The sequence below is a fragment of the Meira miltonrushii genome (assembly GCF_003144205.1).
Source record: "Meira miltonrushii strain MCA 3882 unplaced genomic scaffold FA14scaffold_1, whole genome shotgun sequence".
NCBI lineage: Eukaryota > Fungi > Basidiomycota > Exobasidiomycetes > Exobasidiales > Brachybasidiaceae > Meira > Meira miltonrushii.
In genome coordinates this window covers 2,268,830-2,289,508 of record NW_020289943.1, presented here as the reverse complement: position 1 = coordinate 2,289,508, position 20,679 = coordinate 2,268,830, and the positions used below count along the sequence as shown (strand labels likewise).

Genomic DNA, 20,679 nt, shown 5'->3' with positions numbered 1-20,679 from the left:
TCAAGATAAGAATGAGGATCATTCTTATAATGAATAAAATGCAACTGTAGCCAAAATTTAGCCAGCACGTGAGTGGTAGGCATTCATGCATCACTTTCTTTTTTAGCGCGCGACTCTTTAGGATTTCTTCTTGATTGAATAAGACAATAACTTAAGCATATTCAATCATCAACTTTATCGATCATCGACAAAGATACCAATAGAAAAGACGGAGAGTGCTACGTGATCACATTGTCACTGCTCGCTCGATCGAGATGGTGGGATCAGCAACAATGATAAGGTCATCACCCTCTGTTACGGCAAGCGGTTCGCAATTTTCACGTTTATTGGCTTCTTCTCGATTAGCAAGTCATTCGCCCGTTATACCTCAATCGTATACAGCTCCTGCAGCACATCTATCTAGAGGTGATTTCGGACTAAAGAGAAGTTTACCATCGCGAAATAAACCAATCGGATCTTTGCGTTATGTTGATATCGAAGCTTTGGATACACGAGAAGGTCAAACGATTTGGACCGAATGTGAACATCAAGTTTTACTCAAAAAGCGTTTTGCTGAATTGAATGCACGTATTACATCTGCGGAATCTAGACCAGGCTTTCTTGGTCCAAGAATAAGTACAACGTTTGACCCTAGCACACGTAGAAGTGTTCCAAGTGCATATGATCCAGTGTCTGATCCAAATATGCGAACTCATTTGCAATCAGAAGCACTTCAAGGAAGAGGTCCCGTTTACCCTAAAAACATTCACGCTGGAAACTCAGTGTCGGCTGGATTGGACTTAGACGGTCCTTTCGGCAATCGAGCAGGTCATTATTCCGTCAAAGTTCCTGTCCCCATCGCTTTCCGTGCCATGGACGAAAAGCGATTTGACAAGTACCTTGATTATATTAGAACTCAAAGGCCTGTTTATCGCAAGCACTCATCTCTAAGAGCAGCAGAAAAGGAAAGACAAGATCTTCTTGCACGTTATGAGAACGAACGACGAAAGATACAAAATTCAAATACAGTAATGGCAGAATCCAATTCTAGCACAGCAACTATTACCGAGCCCGAACCTCTCACAAGAGCAAAGATTCCCTTGCCTGAAATAACGGGCGAGTATACTTCTAAAGATGACGATGCAAATGTAGGGATTGATCTTTGGAACGAATCGCGCTTTGCGAATTTAGGTTTGGCCTCTCTTTGGCAATCTTGGCTCCGAGATAGGGACGGTCTTCGTGCATCGCAAGCAGTGGACACCACTTTGCCAAGCAATCCTGCACCAATATCGTCCAAGGCTCGCAATAAGCCCATGCATCCATCAGCGGGACTGCAATACGGGCTTCCAGATCTGATTCAAACAAAACTCTTGGCTGATGGAGTTCCAGGAAGGGTCTTGAGCAGAGAGGATGCTGGAAAGAGGACTGGAGTAGATAGAAATAGAAATAAGGATCATGGTTCATACAGCGTTGCTGTTGGTGGACAAGTTGCAAAGATGTCCAAGCCGCCGCACAATTCGGATGTTCCTACACCTAGAGTTCTTGATTTTTCACAAAAGGACACTCAACAAGGCGTAATCATGGTCAAACCACACGGTACAACTGAACTAACGTTTGGTCAACCAATCAGTTATGCACCGGATTCGTTACCGATTTGGTCAGCAAAAGGTGCAAGAACGAATCGCAGTGCAAGTGCAGCATCAATGGTTGCACAAAAAGCAGTTGAAGCGGTAGAATCGGAAAGTTATCAAGACGCTTTACGTCAATCCACCTTACCCAAACAGTTTGGACAATTTACCATGAGAGTACAACGTTTAAAAGAAAGAACTGTGTCAAGAGGACAGCCAGGATCACCACAGTGGATTGGAGAAATAAACGGAACGCTTAATTATCGAGCGGGTGAATCAGAAAAAGATGTTTTCTTTATGGCAGATCTTACTCAAACAGATCAATACGCTGCATACTCGAGAGACTCTGCCAAAATCGGACACAGAGGTCGTTCACTGTCATCTTATAATACGTCAAAGGGCCTCTCGAAAAAGGCGTTTTCGAGAAGAGAGACTAAAAATTCATATAATCAACGCAGAGAGGCTCAAAAGTCAAATAACACTGCAGCAAGTCCAGAAGGGCAGGATGCGTTACGTGCGATGTTACAACATGGGATTAAATCCCACCTTAAATCGAAATCGTCTGCAGAATAATTGGTTTCCCCACTCATGTACAGCATATTGACACTTTATCTTAACACATTCCATGCTTCACATACTTCATTTGTGTCAATGTACATCGTTTATGAATCACGTTTCACCTTAACATCACTTACGTCTACTGCTTCCCCAAGGGGCAGACGGTCAGGCGAAGCAGCCTCAAATGTTCCAGGAAAACGCATTCTACGTACGGGTGGACGTTCTGCTTCTTGAAAGAAGAGTTTGTCTTCAGCTCTTTGACGAACTGCGTCCAAATGCGCATCTTGACGTTCTTTCCAGATTGAAGGTAAAGTGAGATGATAAGTGATATAACGTGTTAAGAATGGCTTCTTTGCTTCTTCTTCATCATCGACATCTTCATCTGATGCGGGTGCGCTTGCGTGAGTGCTATGTGTACTTGTGAAACGATAAATGCCTGCTACTGCAATCACAGAGATGAACGTCCAACGCCAAATTGGAGCGCCGAAGCCTGTATAAAAAGTGGTAGAGGGTTGATTTGTTTTTGTTTAGTATTACGATCTCATAATTTTGATAGAATTACTTACCTTCTGTTGGATATTCTTCATGTTCTTCGGATGAATGTGCACTTGCATGTCCGTCCTTTGCAATACGAGATGAATGAAATGAACGTTGGATATTTGTCGATGTAGAGGATCGTGCAAGAGATGCTATTCCTGCCGTCCTTAGAGGCATTCTTGCTCTTGTGATTGCCAACATCTTTCTATAAAAGCTTTTTCAAGACTGATGACGATGGTGCGATGAACAAAAAAGCACTACGATCAGAAAGGAACCAATTGAGAGCCGTGTAGATATGGCGCATTATGCGTGTGCCCTTTAGTGGTGTGCTTGTGTCGATTGGCTTGTTTCCCATAAAGCGCGCCAACGAAAGGTTGAGAGATTCTTCCGTTTAAAACGCACGTGATCTAATAATTTTGGAATCTTCTGCATAAAGTGAACATGCCACTTCAAATAATGTTATCATGTTAATCCTTCCTTCTGTTCCTCGCAGAGCATTATCTTATAATCACAATGCCGGCAAATGGAAAAAGGAAGAATCGTTCAAAGTCAATAGAAGATGACGATTTGTTCGTACTGGATACTGCACCAGATGCTGTAGAGCAGAATGAGTCTCAATCATCGGCGTCAAGCTCGTCAGCAAGCGATGGTAGTGACGAAGATGATGATGACAATAACAGTAGCGAAAGTGATAATGAACCTGAAGATGACAAGTCACATAACCCGGATAAACCACTATCATCATTCAAGAGGAGGAAACCAGTTTGGACTGATCCTAGCACTGCAAGTCTCAGCGTAACACTAGCAGGTGCTGATGCTAAAGCAAAAGATGGAAGTCGTAAAGGGATGAACAAATTACGCAACTTACGTGAAAATGCGGATGAGGTAAATATCACCGGTACAGAATATGAACTTCGGTTAAGAAGAACATTTGAAAAGCTACATCCACGGCCAAGATGGGCTTCGCTAGAGCTACGCAATACAGATGGAAGTACGACTGGAATGCAATCTCTTGGAGATTTGCTGAATACGGATGCGGGACTCGTAAGCCGTTCGAGAGGAGATCAACGACAGAAAGGAACAGCATTGCCGAAACAGCGGATAGAAATCCAAAGACTACGGAATGCAAATGAAGCAGAAGCACGAGCAAAGCCATCTGCAATCGAACAAGTCGCTTTTCATCCAGCAGCACGGGCTCACGTCATGCTTACCACTTCGAAAGATCGCAAATTACGATTATATCATGTTGACACAAGGGACAATCCACTTTTGGAATCAGTTCACTTTCCCGATATGCCTTTACGTACGGCACAATTTCATCCTTCCGGCTCTTCGATCATGCTGAGTGGTCCAAGGCCATTCTTTTACGTCCGTGACATCTATTCTGGAAAGACGACACGATCAACACCTTGGCGTGCTTATGCATCCTCCGGTGAAGATGATTCACAAGAACGAGATCTTTCATTGGCACGTTTTGCTCCCGCACAGGATGGCGGGAAACAATTGGCAATCGGAGGAAGGCGTGGTGCAATTTATTTGTTGGATTACAACCAAGCAGGAGGATCTGGTGGTGGTAATTTGATCGGGAGAATGCAAATGAATGCACCTTTGAAAGGTTTGAGTTGGGATCCGGCAAATGAGAACCGATTGGCATCTCTAAGCAATCAAGGAGTCGTGCATGTTTGGGATACTAGAAAGATGACTTGTGAAGTTCAAAGACATGATGTCGGTCTGTTTGCACCCAGGAGCATCGAAGCAAGTCCTTCAGGACAGTGGTGGGCAATTGGGAGTGAAGATGGAATCGTGAATATGTACGGTCGTGAAGCGGTTGAGAATGGCAGCAATACGGCCAGCAAGAATGGACAAGTAGTATCCACCTTGGAATCACGCAAATCGATCAGCAACATCGTCACAGCTACAACAACTCTTCGTTATAATCCTACAGGTGAGATCTTGGCCATTGCAAGTTCAAAAAAGAGGGATGTTCTGAAGATGGTTCATCTTCCTTCAATGACAATCTTTGAGAATTGGCCAACATCCGGAACACCTCTTGGCCATATCTCTTCTATCGATTTCTCCAGTGGTTCAGAATTGATGGCTATGGGTAATACACGAGGCAAAGTGTTGCTCTATTCTCTTCAGCACTATTCATAGAGGATCGTATCTCAATTACGTTTAGGCAATCATTTTTACAGCACATATATATTGTACAGTATTAATCTATTATACATTTAAGAATGTTTTTATACAACAGCTCGTACCTTTTTAGCTCCCGAACCGGAACCTGCTTTGCGTTTCTTGAACATGTTGGAAGACGAAGAAGGTTGCTCGGCCTCTTCCGTTTTGACCTGATCTTTTTGATCTTCTGATTCATCTTTACTCAAATCTATTGGCGCAGCATTTGATTCATCATTTATCCGGTTAATGGGTACCCCTTGAATACCTTCCTTCTTTGCACTAATCCCTGTATCCAATCGAACTGGTGTCCATTGCGGTAACATCGTCCTTTGTTCCTCTTCTATCCTCCTCTTGCGTTCTTCTTCATCACCCGTTCGTATCCGTTTTTTCACTTTGATGGAGTCGATTGTATCTTCTTCGTTGTCATCGTGATAATTTCCCTTCTTTTCACGTACCTTATACGAGGAAGAAGAGGATTGTGCATTGGTTTGAGGTAGGCTATCGCTGGTCTGTATCTTTGATTCTGGTAGAGCGGGTGTTTGTTCTACCGTTTGCCATGCTCCAGCGGTACCTTCTTTCTTTCGCTCTGATTCTTCCAGTGCAAGCTGTTGTCTATGCATTTCATCCAATCTGCTCTGTTCGTCTGCATATACAGGCATCGCTGATCCATACGTTGCTAATTTATCGCTCGGTTTCCATTTCGCAGGTTGCTTTGGCTCTTTTGTCTTCTCTTCACTGGTCGCTTGATTGGAAGGTCCAGCTTCTGTACCCCCTATATCTTGTTGATGACGTATATTTGCCAATCTTTCAATCTCTTGCATAGACTTTTTTGCTTCTCTTTCTTGTATCCTTTCACGTTCACTCTTTTTATATGCTTCACGTAAACTACGTTCAACGTTTCCTTTATGTCGTAATCCATTCTCATGTTGGGTACGTGAAGGCACATCATCGTTTATGGTTATATTGCAATATGAACATGTCCATCGTGGTCTTGCAATCCATGGAGTGGTCATCTTAGATGATGTGATTTGTCACTAGATGGTGGTGGTGGTGAGAGATAACCATCCCTGTCAATTTTTGGAAGGCTGAGCTAAAATTCTTAAAAGACCCTAAATGCTGCATTTCCGAACATTTCACGCGTGGAGGCAAATTGAACAACAACTCCATCATTGAACAAAAAGTACATCTACAATACATCTCTATAATTTTCCACTAATTCCTACTTTCCACATATTCCATGGCAATCTCCATCCTTTTCCACTTGCCACAGTCATCAATTTCGTATCAAAAATGTCAAAATCTCTCTTTTGCAATTCTTGTAGCATTGTAGTTGCCGTTGTTGCTTCTACCAAAGGTCCTATCAATGCTTGTGGTACTTTTCCTCCATTAAACTCATCTTTCAGCAATGATCTCGCAGAAATGATGTAATCGTTTGCCCTTGTTGCTGTATCAAATACTGCATCCCTTAACCCTTTTGCCTCTGCGCCTTTACGATACACCTCTTCTTCTACGACATTATGTTTGGATAAATATTCTCTTGGTAGAACGATTCTTCTTTGTCGTGGCTTTGCAGGTCCTGACCTTGGTTTTGGCTTGACTCCTTCCTGCGTTTGTGCATCAGGAGGTGTTGGAATTGTTGTACGAATTACACCGGCATGAAAAGGAACAGAATTGAGTAATTGTGTTAATCCTCTTGCTTTACCTAAATGACTGAAAACCTGATCGATAACAGTTTTTGAAACACCTAATAGGTTCAAGGAAAGATAGAATAAACGTGAAGAAGTTTTTTCTGCATAAGATTCAATTTCTTCCAACGTTGGTGGAGTTGTAGGAGCGGAAAGATCAGATTCTCTTGCTTCACACATTGCCACGAAGTGATCTTCCACTAGTCCGCCATACTTTTGCACATTCGGATCATGTATAGCTTCGCTCAAAGCGATCATAGTTGGATGTCTGGGAGTCTTTCCATTGAATGCTCCTTGTACTGCATCACGCCACCAAGTAACACGAATACGTGCCATTAATTCATTATCAACAAGTTCCGGAACCCGTGCAACCTCAGCATTGAATGCACGTATAGCCAAAAAGTGCTTTTGTAGATGGCTTGGATAGAATTTTGAAGCCAATATTGATGATCGATCAACTTGTTCTACCAACGTTCTTACACTCGTTGCCGGATCTGTTGGTCCTGTTGTTTTGGGAACTTCTGTTGTAGAAGCAAATCGGATCTGGTTTCCTAATTGTGAGGGAATTGATTTTGCATTGCGTTGTGCTATACCTCTACTGGTATACCGTATAATCATATTGTCATATATGCTACCATCGATGATCAGAAGAAGAAGAAGTGTTGGTCAGACGCTTGCATAATCTTCTAAGCGTGGAGGAGGAAACACACGTGACATCCCCCACTTTGGAATTTTTTCAAAGGCAAGAATTTTGGTTTATGCTCTTTGGGAATCTTCTCCTGCGCGTAGGGTCAGTATCTCTTCCTTTGAAGTCACCATCACCACTTCAACAAAGATGGCATCTCTATACAGTGCAGCCTCAAAGGGTAAACGTAAAGCAACAGATGAAGTTGAACAAAATGGAAGTGCAACCGCACCCACTCCACGCAATAAACAACGTGTTCTTATTCTACCTTCTCGTGGTGTTACGATGAGAATGCGTCATTTGGTGAACGATCTTGAAGCTTTATTACCGCATAGCAAAAAAGATTCAAAGCTGGACTCCAAATCAAATTTACACATCTTGAACGAATTGGCAGAATTGAATAATTGCAATAATACCCTCTACTTCGAAGCAAGAAAACATGAAGATTTATATCTATGGGCAAGCAAAACCCCAAACGGACCCTCGGTAAAATTCCATGTTCAAAACATTCATACGATGGATGAACTTAAAATGCAAGGAAACTGTCTGAAAGGAAGTAGACCACTTTTAAGTTTCGACGCAAGTTTTGATCAACGTCCCCATTTCGGTTTGATAAAAGAATTATTCACACAAATGTTTGGCGTACCAAGGATGGCAAGAAAGAGTAAACCTTTTATCGATCATGTGATCAATTTTAGCATTTTGGATAATAAAGTTTGGTTTAGACATTATCAGATAATCGAAAAAGGTTCAGCAGCTGCCGAAAAAGCTTCTTCTAAAAAAGGCACTTCAGCCGAAGATCAAAAACCAACTTTAGTCGAAATCGGTCCAAGAATGGTTTTAACTCCAATTCGTATCTTTGAAGGTAGCTTTGGAGGTGCAACAGTGTACGAAAACCCAGAATATATTTCACCCAACATGACCCGTCACCTTACCAGACGCAAAAAGGGAGAGGAATACAAAGATCGTACAACCGCACAATTCAAGTCTGAAGCCAAACGTCAAAAGTTGGTGCAAGATGCTAAACCGGATGAACTCAGTCGTCAAAACGTGTTCGGATGAGAATCTGAACTTTCTGTGTATCGCATTTTGTCAATTTTGTACATCATTCAGTAGATTCGCGGCCGAGGTGTGATGATTATTTCTTTGAGAATTCGCCTGCAAGAAAGGAAAAGTAGGAATTGTAATCAGTGAGAATGACCCTTCAACTTTAGAGTGGCGATGGAATACTTACTGAATTTAGCAGAATAATCATCGTGCCAACGTGAAAGTGCTGGACGATCTTCGATGATATCACCGATATTCCACTGTATGAGAGAAACAGGAAGATTAGCAATTTCGCTCAACACTGTAACAGGTGTCCTACGGCCCACTCACCTCCATTCTTTTCAGATCAGTTTCTCTTGGCGTTTCATTATCGGGACATAAGATGTAAAACACTCCAGGCTTTTCCAATCGTTCCAACATGAAATCAACAGTTTGTTCTGCCGTCCAGGCGCCTTGAGGCTTAGATTTACCCGATCCTGCACCCGTCAAACCTGACCAAACGTATCCTGGAATGAGTAAAGCAGCTTGGATCTGTTTCGTATCTTCTGAATTACGCAATTCCCATGCAAGTTGTTCTGTGAAAACTTTTACGACTGCTTTACTTGCATTATAGGCTGGTCCTGTCATTGGAGGAGTTGTGATACCTTGTTTACTACCTGTATTGATGATCAAAGATGCTTGTTTGTGTGATTTGATCAAAGGCAGAAATACCTGATTTACGTTGATTACTCCATACATATTTGTCGCTAACACTTTCTCCCAACCATCCCATTCACTTGCTTTTGTTGATCCTGAGATACCTGCATTTGCCATCAAGACGGTGGGTTTTGCATCTTCAAAATTGCTGTAAAGAGAGACAGTAAGTATGAAGTGCCGTGATCATTGCTATCTTCTGCATTTACTCACGTTTGAATTTGATTTTTAAACGATTCAACACTTTGTCGATCTGAAACGTCAACTTTACCACCCCAAACTTTCACTCCTTCTTTTGCTTGAGATTGAATTGCTTTAACGGATTCTTCAACTGCTCCTGAATTATCTCCAATGGCAACGTGCATTCCAAATTTCGATGCGAATGCTTTTCCTGCTGCCAAACCAATTCCACTTGCCCCACCAGTGATGATGGCAAGATTCTTGGCAGTAAATGCGGCGTTTGACATTGTTGAAAGAGTATGATTGGATTAATGTGATCGTGATGGTATGTCGGGGAGAGAAGAAAGACAGACAAGCTTCTTTATGTTTGATTATTCATCGTGTTGTTCTATGCATTGATCATGCCCCAGAAGTCATTCGCCGCCGCCGTTATTACCGCCATGAAGTTGTGGAGGGGGCAATGGCACTCAGCCACTGTTTGTTGGAATGCGCTAAAGTTCTTCTCCGAGAAATTAATTAAAGCTCAATTTAGGCTGTGTTGTGTTGTATGCATGAGCACAGCTTCAAAGATGACAGCTTGATTGTTACAATGATTGATTGTATCTCTCATTCTCCACCACCACCATCTCATCATCATGTCTTCTTTCTTTCAAAAAGCTCGTGATAGAGCACAAGAAGCAGCAACTCAATTTCATCAAACCGTTGGCAATAATGCAGGTAGCAGCGCAGGCGGCAGTGCAAATGATGGCAGTGGTAGATCGGGCCTTCAAAGAGGGTGAGTGTGTTAGCAATGACGAGAACGTACGCCACGTGGGGTTGAGATGGCGTAATGAGATCTATAACCCCGAGACGAAATGTTAGATTTTGGTGGCAATGACTGACATATATAAAATCAATTCTATCCTCATCTCTCATCCTTTTTTATCCACTTTATCATCTTGATCAAACGATTAAATGAAACAATCAACAATGGCTCTCTCTACAACGGACGGCTTTCTGGCAAATTTACATGCAATTTTTCATTGTCATGCATTTCGAAATCCAAAACCAATCTCGATCTCAAATAGTTCGTTTATGCCGCATTTATTGAGACACGGAATTGCATCAATCGATCCGAGATTTGAACAAAATCGATCTTTTCATCAATTATCCGGTCATTTAAAGAGTACAAGGATTGAACATGAAGCTGTAGGACGTCAAACAAAAGGAATGGCAACTGCAACATACAAATGGGGTCAAGATCAATTGGCCGAAAAACGTGAAGATAGTGCAGGAGATGCAGCATTAGCAGATGTGACTGATCGTTTAGCATATATGCTATCTATGATCGGTGAATTACACAACGAACATGCTCAACGTGTTGAAGATTCAAGGGCTGATCTCAAGCGTATTCAGAAGCTGGAAATGGAACTGGCACCACGCAGACAACAACGTATCAAGATTCACAAAGAACTCTATTCATTGATACCTGAACGTGCTATACCAAATTCGGAAAAGATTGCGCCTTTGGAGGAGCAGCTAAAGACATTGGAACTTGAAGATAAAGAAAAAGAAGAGGAATTGGGCAGACTCAAACGTGAGGCTGTACGTTCAAGTTACGATGCACATTTCGATAGTATCATCGAATTAGGCGAAAAGATGGCAGTGGTTTCGCGATACGGAAAATTGTTATTGGAGCAATTGCCTGTCTATGCACCGCCATTCCCAACTCCACGCCATCATTCACGTTTACCAGAAGAGGCTGTGTGGAAGAATGAAACGCAAGTGGCTGCTATTCGAGCGGCTGTTGGACCGGCAGTGAAAGATCATAAGCCAGATTATACTCTACCTTATGTGCCTATTACAAAGGATGCAAGTACACTTTCACGTCGTGATACTGTCAGTTTTGCAGAAAGTAACAAGACCGAATTGGCTGACATGTTACATGAAGATGAAACAACAACAACAACTACTGACAGTCATCCGGCCGGATCATCAACTTTACAACAATCTACCGATGATACAGTTTCACAATCGGTTTATTCAAGACAATCGTTCGTCGGTGCTGCTGCTCCATTGTCACCTTTGCCTGAAGGTGGATCCTTACCGCCCAATCTAAACTTGGAACCTACCGTTCTACCAGATCGCCGACCATCGCAAAGTGGACTCCGACCAGAAGTTCATTCACCTTCTGCGCCTCCAAGATCTGTACATGACGAGCAGTATTCAACAGCCACAGATGCTCCACCCGAGTATGGCAGCAGTCCACACAATGCCGCAATTGCAGATGGTGGTCCAACTTTCGCCGAAACTGGAAGTCCGATTTCCAGTACGGATCCAGGTCCAATAACCGGTGTTTTGAGTCCACGTCCAAAGGGAGCAGAACGTAAACCGATGCCAGCTTTACCGTCAGATAACAAGCATGTAGAATAATTTTTCATTCTTATACTCAAATCTTTGTACATAGGATACCACCACTCATGTACAAACCTTTCTCGATTGACATCATTTTATAGATTTGACACTTAAGTGTTCAATGTTTTCCGAAGAATTTATCCGTAGTTTTCTGAGAATCATCTTGAGCTTTTTTGAGTTGATTTTCTAATGTTTTACGGGCTTCTTCAAAGGCATATTGGGAGAAGGGACTCGCAGGAGGTTGTTGAGTCGTACGTCTATGATGGGCATCTTCAGCCAAAGTTGCATCGCGAACACGTTTATGAGCATCTTGGACATCTTTGAAAGAAGTGGAAGATCCTTCACCATTCTTGGAAGCATTTGCCAGAGAGACAAATACAATGAAGAATATAGTGAGATTGGTGAACAGTTGCATTTTCAAAGGCTCTGAGTGCGGAGTGATGAGAAGTACAATTTTCTGTAGCTACAAATATGCCTTTTATCCTTTCTCGATTTGGATATGCAAATAGCATTTCTTTTCATGCGGTGATGCTTTGATGGCGTCAAGACGGCGGCTTGGGATGGGGTTGCACCAATCACTCACGCGTTATGACAACTTTCTCTCCACACTTTCACCTCAAATTATGACATCTTCTCAAAATGCAGCAAGCACTTTATCTGCTGGACCATCAAAGCTTGCACAAACGATGACCGCCGAACCGATGGGGAACGGGGATGAGAACGGTATAGAACAAAAGCAGGGGGAGAACAGCAATAGCACACAGCAGTCAGGACCATCGATAGATCTGATCTCACAATTGGAATCCGATCTAGCCTTGATGCTTCAAATTATGACATCCTCATTACACTTTTTAACGCATAGAAGTGCACATGTTCAAATTAATAACGTCATTCCATTATTTCAACCAACAAATCTGGCACAATCTCATGCGGCAAATCACTTAATCGATGCAGAAACAATGTCGGAAAATATAGATGAATTAACGGATGATTTAGTATTAAAAGCAAAAGAGATGGAATCATTACTACAGCGGTTACCTAAACAAACGAATGAAGATCAAGTCAAACGAGAGCTTGAACAGATTGATGAGGAAATGAGCGTTGCTAATCAAGAATACAGAGATGCCTTACGCGATGCAGGTAAGAATTTGAACTCGATAGATAGTGAGGGTAACTTTCATACTGACTTACTCTTAACCCTCACAGAATCACTCCGTAATGAGATGGACGTCATGCTGAGACATTTATCAGATGAGCATCAGGCTGGAAGGGCAAATGTGTCTGCAAAGGCTGCAATAGCGTACCCAAACGAGAACCACTCATCCTCTTGAACAAAGAGCATTTATTCATACCCTGTATACTATCACATGTAACACTACTAAGCAAACGAACAACATTATGACATATAATCTTTGTTCATCTCGCCCAATACTAGAAGTACAATTCTGCAATACCATCCCTTTGCAAGCGAGCAGGAATAGAGTATTCGTTTGTTCGCTGTTCATCTCCATAGGCAAGGATACCAACTTTGGGCATCGTGTTCCATTTGAGCGTGAATGTAGATCCGTTTACGTTTCTGTATATGCAGACGGGAGAGATGTTAGATGGGTATAATCACCTTGGATCACTGTATGAAAACTCACGCAAAATTCTTCGATACCTCTCTGAATGGGTATTTGTTGGTAGCATCAAGCAAATTAACGTTTGCGTCTTGTTTTGAACGTACGATTCTATCCCAGAGCACAACTTGATTCAATTCATGTCTTTTTGTAGGGTATTCGGCTACCAAGCTTAAAAAGACTTGCTTTGTGTTCCAGTTAAACAGACTGGTAAAGTCAGCATCGATATCAAATGACACTTTCATGAAATCTTGAACACGATTATCCATATGCCATTCCAATCTTCCTTTGACACTTTTTAGTAGGAAAAAGATATTGTCAGCTCTATTTGTTGTCTTACACAATGCTGTTCTCTTTCACTCACACTTCCAATTCCTTTATGGCTACCCTTCCACTTGGCTTATGGGTTGGATAGGTCATAATTGCCGTAAAAGCTGCTAACGCCATCAAAACAGACGTTGCCAAAGCCGAAACCGCATTGAAGCGGTTCAACGTCGTGTTCATGACTGTTGTTGTTGGTCAAGCGAGATGATGGAGAAAGAGATGGCAAAGGATCCCCTTTTTTGAGAAGTGAAGTTGTGTGTTTCTTATATTTGACGCCCTCACCAACACACGAACACACACGCCGCTCGCCTAGTTGGCGTAGAATGATGAATGTATGCACAGGCCCCAATCAAGAAGAAAAGTGATTGGCGCGTGACAAGAATAATTTCGGAGAATTTTTAACTTCTTAACGTCATCATCATCATCTCCTCATACAATGTCACAAATCCTTCTGCCAGGACAGCCCGTTCCAGGGTCATCGAAAACAGGCACAGGCACATATGAACGTAACGAATACTCGCTCTCATCTCTGGTAGGACAGCTTACGACCAAAGAAGGACAAACACAAATCAATCATGGAACTAAACCAAGATTTGTCGTTCCAATGCCTGGTTCGACAATCTTAGGTCGTATTACCCGTGTAAATGCAAGACAGGCAAACGTTTCAATCTTGGTCGTTGATGGTCAACCATGTGCACCGGGAGATTGGATCTCATGCGGCTATACAAATCAAGCCGCAGGGGAAGATCCATCAGGAGCAGATTTTACCGGCGTAATAAGAACACAAGACGTTCGACAAACGGAAAAAGATAAGATAAAGATGCAAGATTGTTTTAGACCGGGTGATATTGTTAAAGCGATTGTTATCTCTCTTGGTGATTCTCGTTCGTACTTTTTAGCCACAACACAAAATCATTTGGGCGTCGTTTATGCTTTACCGGCTCTTTCGGATACTGCATTGTCAACAAGATCGCATTCACAACAACCAATGATACCTATCAATTGGCAAGAAATGCAAGATCCACAGACAGGCATCATTGAGAAACGCAAAGTTGCCAAGCCAGACGATATATGAGTGGGTAATTATGGCGACATCTTTCTGTATTATACTTGTAACATTAATCATATCAAAGTGAATCCTTCATATAGGAGTCGTTGGCAGGAATGAGCCGGGTATCTTCACATTGTTGCTTCAGCATCGGATCTAGAGACAGTTCTCATTCTGCCATAGGGCTACTAGGTAAAGCCTATCTTTAGCTAGACATACAGCTAGAGAGACCAAATGATAACTCTCGCAAGCAAGATTACAAAGATCCCGGAGTATTATTTGCAAATAAAGATATTAAGCATCTATAAAAGTACAGGTTAGGAAAATACACTAATTGACGTTGTTGCATCACATCGTCTTTTTTTATCGAGTCGCAGTTGCAGCTGCAGGTTTGGGTAATGCTTTTTGCGGGGCAGCTGAATCAATTTGTTTAACAGACTCGTTCGATTTTGATGCTCGTTCTTTTGCCGTTTCCAAGGATTCAACGTATGTGCTAGGGAACCATCCAATCCTTCCATCTCGCGTTCTGCCTTTCCACCATTGTGATTCTTGTCCTGTTGACGGATCCACTTTACTCAAAACGGCAACGATGTCGTTCGATTTCAAGCTGAGCTCTAGTGGATCAGAAGCATTATAAACGTACATCGAACGTACGAAAGTCAATTTGCTAGGATCCAATGGTTCTCCAGCTGCCGTCGTTTGTACACCTCCTGCGCCTCCTTCTTGTTGTTGCTGTTGTAGCATTTGTTGATGTCTGATATGTTCTTGTTGCTGTTGAGGTGTCATATTTTGCGATCCGGGCGGCAAAAGACCTTGTTGTTCCAATCTTAGTCTTTCTTCTTCTTGACGAGCGGTGATCAAGCGAACCAATTTACCCATCAAATAAGGTAAACCAACAACGGCCAAAAAGAAAACAACCAAAGGTCGTTTGCTTGGTCGGGCTTTTGCACCTGGTGCTCCATTGGGACCGGCGATCGCTCCTCCATGCTTGGCAAATTCTCCGAATTCCCTTGGGTTCAGATCAACGGCAGGTGCACGACCTGTAGCACGCAAGAACAAGTTCTTCAAATATCTTGCTAATGCAAAGATGCTCAAAACTTGACCTAGGTAATTTCTCAAATGAGCAAATTGATCAGCAACGCCAACCATTGCAAAAAAGCTTGAGTGAGTTGCCATGAATGTACTTTCTAGCATTTGTGCAAAACCACCAAAAGCGCCAACAATTGAAGAGATTAGCTCGAATGTTGCTTGTGTGCCAGATTCCATCCTTTGAGTCAAGGAGACGTCACCCGGTTGTCCTGGCATGCCCATTCCCATACCTCCCATCCCCATCCCCATTCCACCCATTCCCATGCCCATGCCACCATAACCGCCGTATCCTCCATATCCTCCGTAGCCGCCATACCCTCCATAGCTCCCGTAACCGCCCATACTGCCCATACTTCCCATCCCGCCCATCCTAGAGTAGGGAGAGTTGTAACTTCCATACGATCCATAAGAAGATCCAAGGCCACCATAAGTAGACCCTAGACCTCCATAGCCTGAGGTAGAATAAGGCGATCCATATGCTCCTGCGGTTGAATTGAGTGCTGTAGAAGGTGTTATTCCGCCTGAGCCAGCTGTTGAAGTTGTTGCACCTCCTCCTAGAGTGGATGGCCTATCCGGTAAAGCGGGTGTACTTGATGAAAGGGCAGAAGTTACCGGTGTAGATGCAGTGGCAGTAGCAGCAGCGCCACTCTCTCCTCCACGCTCCCAAGGTTTAGGAGGGGAAGGCATTTTTGTTGTTTGAAGATGATGATGATTGTGGGGAAGATCAAAGAAGAGGAGAAAGATTATTATCCATTTTCAAACGCCACGGACGATTTATCACAACAAATGCGAGTTTGTACACCGCACGCATTAGCGTACGCATGAATTCACCCTTACACGCAAGCACACAAGCAGTACTGTGGGGATTCATATCTGCATATCATACTCAGGCGCGTATAGCCAGAATACCTGTCTCGCTAAATAAACCACGGCTCACCGAATAGCCGAGCCGATCCACAGTTGGGAAGACAGATACACGTGACATTTAACACACACACGACAGCCAAAAAGTGTGGAGCGGAATACAGTCTTAATTCCGAGCTAGAAGAATTGCAAAAGGCATTCGTATTACTATCATCTCCCTACTCCATAATGACAATTTGCACAAGACCAGGCTGTGGAGTGGATTTCGATCCATCTTCCACTTCATCAAGAAAAGGACCATGCATGCATCATCCTGGCAAACCAGTATTTCATGAAGGATCAAAATCTTGGTCATGCTGCAAAGATCGTAATAAGCCAGTATTAGAATTTGATGAATTCATGTTAATAAAAGGATGTACGGAATCAGATGAACATACAGACGTTAAACAAGCAAAAACTTCATTTGCTAAAGAGAATTCTGGAGACGTAACAACCGAAGCACCTACCTCAAATGGACAAGCAAACACACCTGCTCCCATAGCTTCCACCTCTTCCCTAACACCAATGTCAAGTACAAGACTGAACGCAATTCAACAACAAAATGCTCAAAGATCTCAAAAAGCAGATCCTGCAAGTCTATTTGTAGAGGAAGAAGATCCTGCAGGAGCAGTAGTTGGAGAAGGTGCTCCATGTAAACGCAAAGGATGCAATGAAAAGTTTGCTGGTACAAGTAGAGATAGAAATTCGGAAGAATGCCGCTTCCATCCTGGTCAACCAATCTTTCATGAAGGTAGTAAAGGATATGCATGCTGTAAGAGACGGGTGTTGGAATTTGATGAGTTCTTGACGATTGAACCTTGCACGGAAGCAAAGACTGGTCATTTGTTTGTTGGAGGTGGAGCGAAAGCAATCAAATCATCTCAAACGAATGGGCCGCCTTCCGGCAAAGATACAGACGAAATCGAAGCAGACTGCAGGATCGATCATTATGAAACACCCAATGATGTTCGTGTGACAGTATATGCAAAAGGTGTAGAAATGGATCGATCAAAGATTACGTTGGAAGGAGAAAGTGTGACATTTTCCCTAGCACTTCCCGCTTTACCGGCCCAACCTGAAATGAAGAGAAGGTATAACCGTATCCTTAAACCATACGGTGCAATTGATGTGGAAGCAAGTTCATTCTCTGTCACTCGATTCAAAGTTGATCTAATTCTCGTCAAACAATCAAAAGGTGAAAGTTGGCCTGCATTAGAGCGAGGTGATCAAGCATTAGGGTATGGCTTAACGTTTGGTCGTAAATTAGACGCATAACAAATGAAAGAGAATGTATTGCAATAATATAAATACAATGTATACAATGTTATATTTCCATCTAAACTTTATACTTCATCTACTTTTGATCTATGTAATGCAAATGCTGGTGTTACCCAGGCTCCACAAGCACATTGCATTCCTGCCCAATCCCAACTGCCTAACTTTGCACCACAACGAGCGGTAGGACAATCTAACCTTCCCGCCACTTCGCCTGAACGTAACATTGTCATCCAAGCCAAAGGTTCAACGAAATAAGAGCTGCAAAGGTGTGAATGCAACATCTTGCGAAAGTCGTTAGAGGGAGTTGATGCTTGACTTTGAGTAGCGGAAGGTGGCGGTCTTGATGGGATGGAGTTCCCATTTGTCTGTGGTGCTGCTGGGGTACCTCTTCTCAAGGCGGCGAGGTGGGGTGGTAGCTGAGCAGAAAGACTGGCAGCACTTTTGAAGGCTGATGGCGCTGGTGGGATAGGTTTTGCATTCTCCGTTTCTTCTTCTTCTGTCACATCGTTCCCTGAGGGCCGTTCGGTAGCTCCAAATCGTTCTTCCAACGTCAAATCCTGCGTATTTGATTGTTCCATCGTTGCACGATTATCCCTGCTCTTTTGTTCAATGTCCTTCTCCCGTTTACGAACGTCAAAAGCATCTTTTCCCATTCCAGCTTCATGTTCAACAACATGATCTTGTGCTGCTAATTCCCTTCTACACTTTTTGCATCGAAGTTTCATCGCTTTGAATTTAGGTTTGGGTAAGGAAGAAGAATTATTCGTTTGCGCTCGTGATGATTCTGATCGAGCTTGGTTACCCCGTACTTTGTTCACTCCTCCGGGTAAATTCCCTGAATTCACAGTGATCATCACTTCGTGCGGTTCACTAATGCTTGTGAAGTTTTCTCTAATCAACTTGTTCACCTTTTCATCACGTAGACGTTTATTTTCCCTTTCATCATCTTCATCAAACAATTGACTGTTCTCATCCGGCATTGGAGGTGATTTAGACAAATCCAAAGTAGTTTCTCCTTCTTGTTTGGCAGTATTTGTGTTTGCATCACTTCCATCTGATCGACTTGACCTTCTATGTCTTTCATTCGCTCCTCTAGCTGCGGCTGTAGATGCTGCGATTCTGCTATTCTGTCTTGACATCGTTGCACTATTCCTGCCACTACTTATTGGTGATTGATGATCCGAATCACTGGCCGCATGTCCGACACTTGATTTCCTACTACCGGAATCACTCGTGTCCAATTTTGAGAATTGCAAACCCATTCCACCAATTCCTCCTGATCCGCTGCCTTGTTGCGTCGATCCGGGAAAGCTGTTTGCGGGACTATGTAGAGGGCTAGGATAATAACTCAATAAAACATCATCGATCGGATCACCACGTAAGATGGAAGCTTGTGACATCAGAAACCTTCGTATACGCTGATTGCGTACATCAACGCTACAATCTGCTGATTCATACAGCTCCAATTGATGCATGAAACCAGAATTTGGATCGGCAATAGAACGTCTTGAACGAACGAGATTCAATGCATCTTGAACGCTGATCTTACGCATATGCATCAAATATGCCAGCACGATTGCAACACTTCTTGATATTCCAGCATGACAATGAACCAAGACAGTTCCTTCTCCCATTGTTGCCCATTGACCTGGCTTTTTACCTGGTGGTGGATTTGTACGTGAATTTGAAGCTTTCTGTTCATCTTGAGTTTCTGCAGAAATTTCTTCTCCATCTCCATCTTCGATCCATGTTTGTTGAAGTGCTTCATCGATGAACTCAATCACTCCAGGGAAATGCACCAAGATAGGAGCACTTTCGATATCATCTATGTTGACATGATAGATGTGATCATCATCAATCTTTCTTCCATCGGGTAAAGTGATAGGACTTGGTAATCGTTGTTTCATCGCCGTAACGATGTGCGTTATCCCTGCCATTTCCAAATAATCCGTTGCCAATGCACAGGCAAGATCGCCTATCCATAATCCCGGTATGATCTGATCCATTGTTGAGGGAGAGATGATCGTTCTTTGTATGCATGCTTTCACAAGATCACTTTCTTCTTTGAACTCTAATTTAAGGCAATTCCCCCGCTTTTTTTTAATGAATTTGCTCACGCGCTTACTAATCTAATCCACACACAGAGAGGCTTATTCGATTCGGGAAGATCTGGTTTCGGAAAAGATACACGACGAAAGTGTGATAAACTTCGATATATAATCTGGAACCTTTATACGAGAAATCCGTTTCGAATTCGATTCTGTCACTGGTGTGCGAATCTTCCTGATATGAAATCTCTACCGTTTCTTTTCTAGCGGGATACGTCTGATATATCTTTCTGATAGAACACCTCTAGCGATCTTTTCTGATGTAATAACTCTACCGATCCTTTACATTATGATACCTCTGACGGTTCTTTCTGATGTGATACCTCTAACAATCCCTTCACTCTTTGGCTTTACATCCGTTCAACATTACCAAAGAAGTACGTCATCGTTGCTTGTTTTGAAGTGAGGTTGATCGAGCCGGTCAAGCTTTCTTCATTCATGATGTCTCTACACTCGCATTCATCGGGCTCTTACAAGCAAATATTGGCAGACTCTAGAGAAGAAGAGGAACCTCTCTTATCCATTGAAAACTCTGCAGCAACGTCCCGCTTTGCAGGTGGTGATGATGAGTTGCAGCTTTGTATGGTGAAATAGTTCCGCCGAGAACTGATTTGAGAGTCTGTATAGTTGTTGTGCCCGCAAGTATTGCCATTAGCATGCTCATGTCCATCACTTTTGCACTCCTGCGTGAGTCCAATGATGAAGGAAAGAGTCAAGCATGAAACTCAGTCATTTTAGTGACTTTC

General features: G+C 42.7%; 15 protein-coding genes across 15 annotated transcripts; 7 read left to right on the top strand and 8 right to left on the bottom strand.

The window, feature by feature from the left end:
* Positions 1 to 272: 272 nt before the first annotated feature.
* Positions 273 to 2,180, top strand: FA14DRAFT_170306 (uncharacterized protein; the record flags this gene model as incomplete). Its single annotated transcript, XM_025500273.1, has 1 exon — positions 273 to 2,180. One exon carries the CDS (start codon positions 273 to 275, stop codon positions 2,178 to 2,180), a length of 1,908 nt encoding a protein of 635 aa, XP_025357766.1.
* FA14DRAFT_159509 (uncharacterized protein) lies at positions 2,001 to 2,918 on the bottom strand. Its single transcript, XM_025498254.1, has 2 exons — positions 2,732 to 2,918; positions 2,001 to 2,655 (listed from the first exon to the last, which is right to left on the bottom strand). The coding sequence occupies exons 1-2, from the start codon at positions 2,877 to 2,879 to the stop codon at positions 2,270 to 2,272; spliced, it is 534 nt and encodes a 177-aa protein (XP_025357765.1). The 5' UTR covers positions 2,880 to 2,918; the 3' UTR covers positions 2,001 to 2,269.
* A 266-nt stretch (positions 2,919 to 3,184) lies between these two features.
* Positions 3,185 to 4,924, top strand: FA14DRAFT_159508 (WD40 repeat-like protein). The gene has a single exon (XM_025498253.1). The coding sequence runs from the start codon at positions 3,216 to 3,218 to the stop codon at positions 4,854 to 4,856; it is 1,641 nt and encodes a 546-aa protein (XP_025357764.1). The 5' UTR covers positions 3,185 to 3,215; the 3' UTR covers positions 4,857 to 4,924.
* Positions 4,895 to 5,927, bottom strand: FA14DRAFT_159507 (uncharacterized protein). The gene has a single exon (XM_025498252.1). The coding sequence runs from the start codon at positions 5,891 to 5,893 to the stop codon at positions 4,946 to 4,948; it is 948 nt and encodes a 315-aa protein (XP_025357763.1). The 5' UTR covers positions 5,894 to 5,927; the 3' UTR covers positions 4,895 to 4,945.
* A 114-nt stretch (positions 5,928 to 6,041) lies between these two features.
* Positions 6,042 to 7,198, bottom strand: FA14DRAFT_159506 (uncharacterized protein). The gene has a single exon (XM_025498251.1). The coding sequence runs from the start codon at positions 7,181 to 7,183 to the stop codon at positions 6,080 to 6,082; it is 1,104 nt and encodes a 367-aa protein (XP_025357762.1). The 5' UTR covers positions 7,184 to 7,198; the 3' UTR covers positions 6,042 to 6,079.
* A 202-nt stretch (positions 7,199 to 7,400) lies between these two features.
* FA14DRAFT_141750 (Brix-domain-containing protein) lies at positions 7,401 to 8,703 on the top strand (the record flags this gene model as incomplete). The annotated part of the gene is made up of 1 exon (XM_025497149.1): positions 7,401 to 8,703. One exon carries the CDS (start codon positions 7,401 to 7,403, stop codon positions 8,310 to 8,312), a length of 912 nt encoding a protein of 303 aa, XP_025357761.1. The 3' UTR covers positions 8,313 to 8,703.
* Positions 8,012 to 9,404, bottom strand: FA14DRAFT_159505 (NAD(P)-binding protein). Its single transcript, XM_025498250.1, has 4 exons — positions 9,204 to 9,404; positions 8,628 to 9,141; positions 8,485 to 8,557; positions 8,012 to 8,408 (listed from the first exon to the last, which is right to left on the bottom strand). Exons 1-4 carry the CDS (start codon positions 9,353 to 9,355, stop codon positions 8,389 to 8,391), a joined length of 759 nt encoding a protein of 252 aa, XP_025357760.1. The 5' UTR covers positions 9,356 to 9,404; the 3' UTR covers positions 8,012 to 8,388.
* Positions 9,405 to 9,829: 425 nt separating this feature from the next.
* Positions 9,830 to 11,715, top strand: FA14DRAFT_170299 (uncharacterized protein). The gene has a single exon (XM_025500272.1). It carries the CDS (start codon positions 10,125 to 10,127, stop codon positions 11,580 to 11,582), a length of 1,458 nt encoding a protein of 485 aa, XP_025357759.1. The 5' UTR covers positions 9,830 to 10,124; the 3' UTR covers positions 11,583 to 11,715.
* On the bottom strand, positions 11,633 to 12,117 carry FA14DRAFT_14144 (uncharacterized protein). The gene has a single exon (XM_025497136.1). The coding sequence runs from the start codon at positions 11,977 to 11,979 to the stop codon at positions 11,683 to 11,685; it is 297 nt and encodes a 98-aa protein (XP_025357758.1). The 5' UTR covers positions 11,980 to 12,117; the 3' UTR covers positions 11,633 to 11,682.
* Positions 12,118 to 12,340: 223 nt separating this feature from the next.
* FA14DRAFT_115841 (uncharacterized protein) lies at positions 12,341 to 12,703 on the top strand (the record flags this gene model as incomplete). The annotated part of the gene is made up of 1 exon (XM_025496134.1): positions 12,341 to 12,703. A coding segment is annotated over one exon (363 nt), but the record flags the coding sequence as incomplete, so codon positions are not given.
* Positions 12,704 to 12,962: 259 nt separating this feature from the next.
* On the bottom strand, positions 12,963 to 13,754 carry FA14DRAFT_170297 (signal peptidase 22 kDa subunit). The gene is made up of 3 exons (XM_025500271.1): positions 13,548 to 13,754; positions 13,208 to 13,477; positions 12,963 to 13,140 (listed from the first exon to the last, which is right to left on the bottom strand). The coding sequence occupies exons 1-3, from the start codon at positions 13,685 to 13,687 to the stop codon at positions 12,996 to 12,998; spliced, it is 555 nt and encodes a 184-aa protein (XP_025357756.1). The 5' UTR covers positions 13,688 to 13,754; the 3' UTR covers positions 12,963 to 12,995.
* Positions 13,755 to 14,434: 680 nt separating this feature from the next.
* On the bottom strand, positions 14,435 to 15,986 carry FA14DRAFT_163334 (uncharacterized protein; the record flags this gene model as incomplete). Its single annotated transcript, XM_025499811.1, has 3 exons — positions 14,435 to 14,450; positions 14,995 to 15,244; positions 15,368 to 15,986. 3 exons carry the CDS (start codon positions 15,984 to 15,986, stop codon positions 14,435 to 14,437), a joined length of 885 nt encoding a protein of 294 aa, XP_025357755.1.
* A 733-nt stretch (positions 15,987 to 16,719) lies between these two features.
* On the top strand, positions 16,720 to 17,914 carry FA14DRAFT_159503 (chord-domain-containing protein). Its single transcript, XM_025498249.1, has one exon. It carries the CDS (start codon positions 16,737 to 16,739, stop codon positions 17,820 to 17,822), a length of 1,086 nt encoding a protein of 361 aa, XP_025357754.1. The 5' UTR covers positions 16,720 to 16,736; the 3' UTR covers positions 17,823 to 17,914.
* Positions 17,891 to 19,854, bottom strand: FA14DRAFT_141728 (phosphatases II; the record flags this gene model as incomplete). The annotated part of the gene is made up of 2 exons (XM_025497148.1): positions 18,894 to 19,854; positions 17,891 to 18,695 (listed from the first exon to the last, which is right to left on the bottom strand). Exons 1-2 carry the CDS (start codon positions 19,829 to 19,831, stop codon positions 17,891 to 17,893), a joined length of 1,743 nt encoding a protein of 580 aa, XP_025357753.1. The 5' UTR covers positions 19,832 to 19,854.
* A 417-nt stretch (positions 19,855 to 20,271) lies between these two features.
* FA14DRAFT_159502 (uncharacterized protein) lies at positions 20,272 to 20,626 on the top strand (the record flags this gene model as incomplete). Its single annotated transcript, XM_025498248.1, has 1 exon — positions 20,272 to 20,626. A coding segment is annotated over one exon (219 nt), but the record flags the coding sequence as incomplete, so codon positions are not given.
* Between the last annotated feature and the right edge of the window lie 53 nt (positions 20,627 to 20,679).

Coding starts and splice junctions, on each gene's coding strand:
- FA14DRAFT_159509 (XM_025498254.1), bottom strand. CDS start 2,879: ATGCCTCTAAGGACGGCAGGAATAGCATCTCTTGCACGATCCTCTACA. Junction 2,656..2,731: donor TGAAGAATATCCAACAGAAG/GTAAGTAATTCT, acceptor CTTTTTATACAG/GCTTCGGCGCTCCAATTTGG.
- FA14DRAFT_159505 (XM_025498250.1), bottom strand. CDS start 9,355: ATGCACGTTGCCATTGGAGATAATTCAGGAGCAGTTGAAGAATCCGTT. Junction 9,142..9,203: donor TTTAAAAATCAAATTCAAAC/GTGAGTAAATGC, acceptor CTCTCTTTACAG/CAATTTTGAAGATGCAAAAC. Junction 8,409..8,484: donor TGATTATTCTGCTAAATTCA/GTAAGTATTCCA, acceptor CCTTTCTTGCAG/GCGAATTCTCAAAGAAATAA.
- FA14DRAFT_159503 (XM_025498249.1), top strand. CDS start 16,737: ATGACAATTTGCACAAGACCAGGCTGTGGAGTGGATTTCGATCCATCT.
- FA14DRAFT_159508 (XM_025498253.1), top strand. CDS start 3,216: ATGCCGGCAAATGGAAAAAGGAAGAATCGTTCAAAGTCAATAGAAGAT.
- FA14DRAFT_170297 (XM_025500271.1), bottom strand. CDS start 13,687: ATGAACACGACGTTGAACCGCTTCAATGCGGTTTCGGCTTTGGCAACG. Junction 13,478..13,547: donor GCCATAAAGGAATTGGAAGT/GTGAGTGAAAGA, acceptor CCTACTAAAAAG/TGTCAAAGGAAGATTGGAAT. Junction 13,141..13,207: donor GAGGTATCGAAGAATTTTGC/GTGAGTTTTCAT, acceptor CTGCATATACAG/AAACGTAAACGGATCTACAT.
- FA14DRAFT_14144 (XM_025497136.1), bottom strand. CDS start 11,979: ATGCAACTGTTCACCAATCTCACTATATTCTTCATTGTATTTGTCTCT.
- FA14DRAFT_170299 (XM_025500272.1), top strand. CDS start 10,125: ATGAAACAATCAACAATGGCTCTCTCTACAACGGACGGCTTTCTGGCA.
- FA14DRAFT_159506 (XM_025498251.1), bottom strand. CDS start 7,183: ATGATTATACGGTATACCAGTAGAGGTATAGCACAACGCAATGCAAAA.
- FA14DRAFT_159507 (XM_025498252.1), bottom strand. CDS start 5,893: ATGACCACTCCATGGATTGCAAGACCACGATGGACATGTTCATATTGC.